Source organism: Varanus komodoensis, unplaced genomic scaffold (genome assembly GCF_004798865.1).
Source record: "Varanus komodoensis strain SLA01 unplaced genomic scaffold, ASM479886v1 scaffold149, whole genome shotgun sequence".
Taxonomy (NCBI): Eukaryota; Metazoa; Chordata; class Lepidosauria; order Squamata; family Varanidae; genus Varanus; species Varanus komodoensis.
Window position 1 is genome coordinate 72,402 of NW_025335434.1, and position 7,177 is coordinate 79,578.

General features: G+C 43.6%; 2 protein-coding genes across 4 annotated transcripts in view; one reads left to right on the forward strand and one right to left on the reverse strand.

Annotated features, from left to right (window-relative positions):
• Positions 1–1,201: 1,201 nt before the first annotated feature.
• On the reverse strand, positions 1,202–6,964 carry LOC123020266 (gastrula zinc finger protein XlCGF57.1-like). 3 transcript variants are annotated; one of them, XM_044423730.1, is made up of 3 exons: positions 6,713–6,964; positions 6,434–6,498; positions 1,202–4,397 (listed from the first exon to the last, which is right to left on the reverse strand). In XM_044423730.1, exon 3 carries the CDS (start codon positions 4,293–4,295, stop codon positions 2,457–2,459), a length of 1,839 nt encoding a protein of 612 aa, XP_044279665.1. In that variant the 5' UTR covers positions 4,296–4,397; positions 6,434–6,498; positions 6,713–6,964; the 3' UTR covers positions 1,202–2,456. The 3 variants fall into 3 exon arrangements, with proteins under 3 accessions (XP_044279665.1, XP_044279663.1, XP_044279664.1); XM_044423728.1 differs by having other exon boundaries at positions 6,434–6,964; XM_044423729.1 differs by having other exon boundaries at positions 5,892–6,964.
• Positions 6,620–7,177, forward strand: part of LOC123020270 (zinc finger protein 239-like) — a 2,887-nt gene continuing 2,329 nt past the window's right edge. Inside the window, exon 1 of the mRNA XM_044423734.1 lies at positions 6,620–6,685. Within this exon, the coding sequence (XP_044279669.1) occupies positions 6,620–6,685 (66 nt within the window). The remainder of the gene's footprint in view (positions 6,686–7,177) is intronic.

A 7,177-nucleotide genomic window follows, 5' to 3' on the forward strand; every position in this document is an offset into this window, starting at 1 on the left:
ATTTATGTGACCAGAACGAAGCAGTCCTTGATTCAATAAAGAGGAGACTATCAGGTTTCCAAGGAGAGCCCTTATCAAAGAGAGACTGAACGCCAGATCTGGTCTTAAACACTATGCATGTAACATCTATTCCACGATATATGGAATACAGAAATATACGAATATACGTTCCGTAGTCATCAGCAACAGTATCAAGAGGCCTCACTCACTCTTGCATTCATGCAGCTCATACTCGCAGCCAACAGACCCTCTCCAGGCGGTGATCCACGGGGACTGTGGGTGACCAGTTCAGCACCATTCTGGCACACGCGGGAGCTGGAAAGCCCAGGCATTTGAAGTTGATGCTATCAGCTTAGGCCAACTGGATTGAACAGCGATCTCCTCTGAGCAGAGCTGACGCGGAATGTGCTGGTCTTTCTTTACTTTGAACACACACGCTTGTCACATTCCATTTTGTCTCTGGATGGGATGGGGCAGGCTCATCCTATCTGTTATGTTCCTTTCTCCAGCCACTCCCGGCCTCTCAGTTTTGCTGCAAAAATACTCAATCCTGGCCAGTCCCATAAAGCTTTTTGATTCTCCATTTTCTTCTGGGCCTTCAGGTACCCATACACACTGTAGCACAGACAGGAAAAGAAAAAAAAAAAACCTATTCATGTCTGCTGATCTGCCAAGCGATGTCAGTTTTTGCAGGAGAGAGAGAAGAAAAGTTGTTCTTCCAAACAGTGAACCTGAGGGGTCCTCACGGATGGAAATGTTCCTTTCCAAAATCCAGTGATTTGGGTTGGACAAAAATGTATCAGCGTATGAATACATTATAGAGATCTGAAAGATATGACATGTATTGCGACCTCACTAAGGTTGGATGAGGCCTATCCAAGGCTTGGGATGACTAAGCACACACATCCTTTTGTGGCTGGCTCCTTAAGGAGTCCCTGTTCTTGGAAGCTGTCAAGAAAAGAGTACCAGATATTTTGCCTGAAGCCAACTCTGCATGCCGTGTTCCCTTTCAATCTACTTTTCAGCAGTTATATGCAAGTCATATTTGGCACACAAATCTGAGAGCCACAAAACTCACCATCGGCACTTGCTAGGTGATCCAAAGTAAAAATCAACTTAAGTCTGCCACAAAAAAAAAAAAAAAAAAAAAACCCAAACCAAAAACATTTTCTTACCAATTTTTAAATCTGGGTTGCCCCATAGGATTAATTTAGCATGAGAAACATCATCTATTTGAAATGATAGAAGACATGGAAAGCCAAACTGACTGTCTTTCCTTCCAAGGATATTTGTGACAGAGAGGTTCCTTCGTCCCATTTTTCTTCACAAAGCGGAACACCGACTGCTGTGTTCAACCAAGACAGAGCCAGTTCATTTGACATTTGTACATGGTACGGAATGGGGCAATTTCTTGTCCTTTGCCACAGGCAGAAAAATGATCAGAATCTGGATGGCACCTGCTCAGGGACATCTACACAGTCTCCAAGAACTCGGGTTAGGATTAGTCCTAAGAGTTATATGGAAGGCGCAGGGCCAGGAGAGATGCAATTTCTGCAACCTCCATCTCTCTTCTACATTGCGCTGCACTAGATTTAAGGGGGTTCAGGGGGCTGTAAAGAAAAGGCAGAATCTGTGAAAAGTCCCCACATTCTGCTAAATCATAGTGCTTTCTCTCAATTAACACATATGGAAATCAGCTATATGTTTCTTGCAAATGGTAAGACAACCTTAATGGGAAATGGTGTATACAAACAGGGAATTATTAGCCTAATCACCAATGTGTACCATGAAGAATTACTTCAAGTTCTTTCTAAACAGGAGGAATCTAAAGTTTCTCTGATATATAATTTGCTTAACAAAACACCCCATCCCTATTGATATTCTACACCTTGTCCTAAGTATTATTCATACAAAATATTTCATTCGCACTAGGGTATCTATTCATACAAATGTTAGCTCTGCAGTGGGTGCATGTGCATGAGAAAGGGACACCTACACACCCCCTTGCACACGTGTAACATCTGATCTACTGAGCACATTTTTCAGCTGTACCAAGTATGAATCCACATACATCTCACAAGCACAGGCCTCAAGGTATTAGGCACATTACTAGTGATACTTTACTACATAATTATTTGATGCGATGGGATCACCCCATGAAGGGGATCACATCACCTTGAAGTAGAGGCATTAAAATCATTTGTCCTGTGAGACTTTGCTAATATGAAGTAAGATTTGTGCTCTACTCCAACCCATTTTCAAGTCCAGACACTTAAATAGTTTTTCCTGCCTTGAGCCTGAAAATGAAGGTCAAGGATTTTATGGAAATGGGTAAACCAGAAAAAAGGTCTGGGGAATGCTGATGCGGGTCCAGACATTATGTCTGAGACTGCCTCATTAACATTCACAGCTGGTTCATCCTCCTCTTAAGTAGATGGTTGTTCTGGAATAGCCCCTTACTTATGTGCAAGCTTTGGGCGAAAGGGTGTTCGGGGAATCAGGTGGCGTCTCCCATCACGGTCCTGTATGTCCCACTTGATACATTGCATTTTGTGCTCTGCCAGGCCATGGGTGGTGGGAGGCAAGGCTAGAGATGTGGCTGGACTCAGGACAGGGTTGACTGGTTTGTTGGGAACCTCACGTAAGTTATTCCCCACACGGAATCTCTTAGGTTGCCCCAGATCTACAGTAGGAGTCGGTTGTTCTAGGGGAACATCCTCATTTGCATGAGTTCTTTTATGAGATCTAAGTGATTTCCTTCGATTGAAGCCCTTTCTGCACTTCAAACATTTAAATAGTTTGTTTCCTGTGTGAATTCTTTGATGTAAGGAAAAGCGTGCTTTCTGCCTAAAGGTCTTCCCACACTCCAAGCATCTATATGGCTTGTCTGCTCTGTGAATTCTTTTATGAAATTTAAAATATGGTCTTAGACTAAAACTTTTTCCACACCACAAGCATTTGTATGGTTTTTCCCCAGTGTGAGTTTTTTGATGTAAAGAGAGGTATGTCTTGCGACTAAAATTCTTTCCACATTCCAAGCATTTAAATGGTTTTTCCTTTGAATGAATGGTTTGATGTAGTGTGAGAAAAAATTTCAGACTGAAGCTCTTTCTACACTTCAAGCACTGATAGGGCTTCTCTCCTGTGTGTGTTCTCTGATGACATTTAAAGGCACTTATCTGGTAGAATCTCTTTCCACACACTGAGCATACATATGGTTTCTCCCCTGTGTGAGTTCTTTGGTGGGAAAGAAGCATGTGCTTCCGCTTGAATCTTCTACCACACTGCAGGCAAGTATACAGTGTTCCTTCAACGTGGAATTTTTTGTGCGTTCTGAGACCACCCCTGTTCCTAAATCTCTTCCTACACTGCAGGCATTTAAATGGCTTTTCTTGTTTGTGACTCTTCTGATGAACAGTAAGGTTCTGCTTGTGATCAAAATGCGTTCCACATTGCGAACACTCAAATGTGAGTTTTTCTCTTGTGTGAACTCTTTGATGTGCAGTAAGATGATGCTTCCGGCTGAAGGTCTTTCCACACTCCAGGCATTTAAATGGATTGTCTTCTGTGTGAATTATTTGGTGATTTGTAAGGCTTCGTTTGAGGCGGAAGCTCTTTCCACACTGCAAACATTCAAATGGCTTTTCATTTGTGTGAATTCTCTGATGTGATTCTAGGACATGCTCCTGACTGAAGCTTTTTCCACATTCCAGGCATTTAAATGGGTTCCCTTTTATGTGAATTATCTGATGACAAATAAGACTTTTTTTGTGACAAAAAGTCTTTCCACACTGTAAACATGCAAATGGTTTCTCCCCTGTATGTGATCTTTGATGTGTTCTAAGATAACCATTTTGTTTGAAACACTTTCCACAGTCCAAGCATTTAAATGGTTTCTCCCCTGTGTGAGTTCTTTTATGTGCTTGAAGGGCTCCGCTCTGACTGAATCTCCTTCCACACTCTGAGCATTTAAATGGCTTCTCTCCTGAGTGTATTCTTTGATGGATATTAAGTGCTCCCTTCTGATTAAAAGATTTTCCACAATTCGGACAACTAAATGGTTTCTCTCCTGTGTGTATTCTTTGATGCGAGAGAAGGTCTGTACTCCGCTTGAAACTAGTCGCACACTCGAGGCATTTATATCGTTTGCTGCCTTTGTGATTTGAAGAATGGTCATCAAGTGTTGATTTCTGGGCTGACGTTTTTCTATGCACAAAGCGTTTCTTCACTCTCTTTCTTCTCTGTGTATTTTTTCTTCTCTGTGTATTTTGTTGGTCTTTCCCCCGCTTCTTCATCTTGTCTCAGTGCCCAAAATTCTCTGCCACCTCTGGCTACTGATCTTTTTTTCTGAAACACTTGATATGGTCTTTCATGTGTCTTCTTTCACCTGTCCCAGGCTTAAACAAAGAAAGAAAGAGAACATGAGTGCAAAGAAGGCACTTGTGAATCAAGGAACCAGCTTGATGTTTCTGCCCATTAGACAAAAACACCCTAAACCAAATCAAACATGATGTTTACATGTAGGATCAGGAGCAAAGAAAATTTCAGGGAACCTAGGAAGGCTGAAACCAGAGGAGCGTTGATTTAAATAGTTTTACATTGTCCTCCCCCACTGAAGGACAAGAACAAGCTCAGAAAACAAATGAATGAAAGGGATCTTCTAAAAGGCAACCTCTCCTTCTGGAAAGTAGCACTGTCCACTGCAGACGAAATCAATCTATTTTTTAAATTATTTTTATTAAAACATTTTTATGCCGCCCCATTCGCCGAAGCCTCGGGGCGGCTTACAACATTAAGTTAAAAAATAACTATAACATTAAATTAAAAATACAAACATAAGTTAAAATACAAAAAATAACAATATAAAAAACAATCTACTCTCCAATATCACATTCACTTCCATTTAGCCGGGCTGGTGCAGCATCTACAGACCACATGTCAAGAGCACCTGCCCATTTGCTTGTATAAAGACACTTCTAGAACAAGGAAGAAAAGCTGTTCCCAGCTTTACAAGGGCCACGATCTGGGCAAGAAAGCAGTTCACACAGACTCCTGGGTAGTCAGTCCTGAGCCAAGACTCCCCCAGTTGGTGCACTTTTGCCCTCTCCTTTGGGAGTGTACCAAGCACCCATCCCACTCCACCCTCCTCATCCTACGAACGGTGGCACCCAACTTCCTTCAGTTGACGAGCCAGACCAAGTAATATAGTACCAGTCAGCCATGCATTACTCCCAAGAATAGAAAAATCACAGCCTAGTTAAAAATACTAGGAAAGTTACTTTTTCCAGTTTTTAATGTAGACCTTAGAGGCAAATGAGATTATCCATTACGGATGGTCCCTAAATTTTATACACTGGGGTGCACATTTTTGCCTTGTAAGTAAACCTTTAAAACTAAGTGAAATAAACGAAGATAAATGAGGAGCCTGTGTTATGGCAATATGCTTACCAAGATTTTTCTCTGCACTTATACCAGTGCTATTGCTAATCTATGGTCACATGCACAGTTGCCTAGAATTTCTCAGAGAATGAGCCTGTGTTTTGCAGACACAACAATCTAGATTCAGTCCCCAGAATCTCCTGGAAGAATCATTCCCAGTATACCTGGTTTGGAAACCACTGCTACCTCAGATCCTGGGCGACTGTTATCAGTCTGAGGAGACATTACTGGTTTAAACAATTCAGGCTAAGCAGCTTAGGAATTGGCAGAGAAGAGATATGGCAAGCTTTGTAGGATGGAGACTTCAATCACTCATGACTCCAGCTAGTGCCAGGAAAGAATCTGGTCAGAAAAGCTGGAGAGCCACTGCCAGTGGCTAAAATACTAGGTGGCTGGGGAAACCAATGGACTAGCTCAGGATATTTCAGACATTTCTAGTACTTCACAGGTACCTTGAACAATACTGCAGTAATTGTGCTCCAAAGAGTGGGTTTCTGACATGGATCTGGCAGCCAGAATCTGCATAAACCGCTGCTGTATAGGCACCCTGGAGGCACAATTCTGGAGCATGAGCCTCTAGCAGAAGTCCTCTTCCTGAAGATCACAAGATCCAGTACTTAGAAACATTCCAAGGCAGTAAAAGATAATGGCAGAAACAGATCTTTGCTCTTCCCCAGCAAAGAAAATTTGAGTCTTGTAACAGATAGGAAGTATGCCAGCTGTCACTGACCCATATCTCCAATGAGAATTCACAAAACATTGGGAAATAAGAGCTAAATACAGAATAGACATGTAAAAAGGTCAGAATATCTTGATGTGGATTAACATAGCCAATATATTGGACTGGAACTGTCGAGTACACTCTTCAGGTGTCCTTACAGCTTTTTGGGGAAACAAAGACCCAAACCATTGTACAAATGGAATGTATTCCAAACTCAGTTTGCGAGCTGCTAAACTCCAGAAATGCAACCATGAAGAATCAGTCATGCCTCACCTGTTCGGGAGAAAACAGATCTCAGCTTTGGTGCACTGAGAAAAATGTTAGGAAGTCGTCAGCACCTGCAAATGTAAACAGATGGACATGTTCGTTCCTTTGGAGAACAAAGCAGCCCCAGCAACACTCCGTAAGAAAATGTTTATTTTCCAGGGTGGCACACACGATCCTCTCCCCTTTCCAAGCATGCGGGGAGTCGGGCTGAGAGAGGAATTGCAGCCTCCTCACAGCGTCGTTGTGAATATAGGCCGGGTGGGCGAAATCCGTCAGCCGCCTCACCTTCCCCCAACCTGATGCCCTTCAAGGCGATTGACTGCAACACCCATTGGCCGCGCTGGCTGGGAATCATGGGTGTCAAGCAACTCTCTGCAGGGCGCGGAAGGGAGGCGGCTTCACGGCGCGCTTCTCCCCTTTCGGGTGGTCTCGCTCCTCTTCACCCCCCACTCAAGCAAGGCCATCTTCTCCGACGCACGAGCCTCTAACTCATCTCCTCACTCCATACTCGCCAGGCGCCTCGTCGCCAGGCAACCGGCCCAGCTTGACGTCCCTTCCGGGCAGGGAAACTTCCGGGTGTGCCCCACTTCCGGCTGTTGAGGAACGTTGCCTCTCTAGGAAGCGAACCGCTCTCCTTCAACCCGTGGAGCGGCCTGTTGGCTGGGGAGGATGGAAACGGCTTCCTGGGAGAGCCAAGGAAGAGGCAACGGGAAGGGAAGCGGGCCACCTTCTGTCCCTCAGCGTAAAGGA

Coding starts and splice junctions, on each gene's coding strand:
- LOC123020266 (XM_044423730.1), bottom strand. CDS start 4,295: ATGAAGAAGCGGGGGAAAGACCAACAAAATACACAGAGAAGAAAAAAT.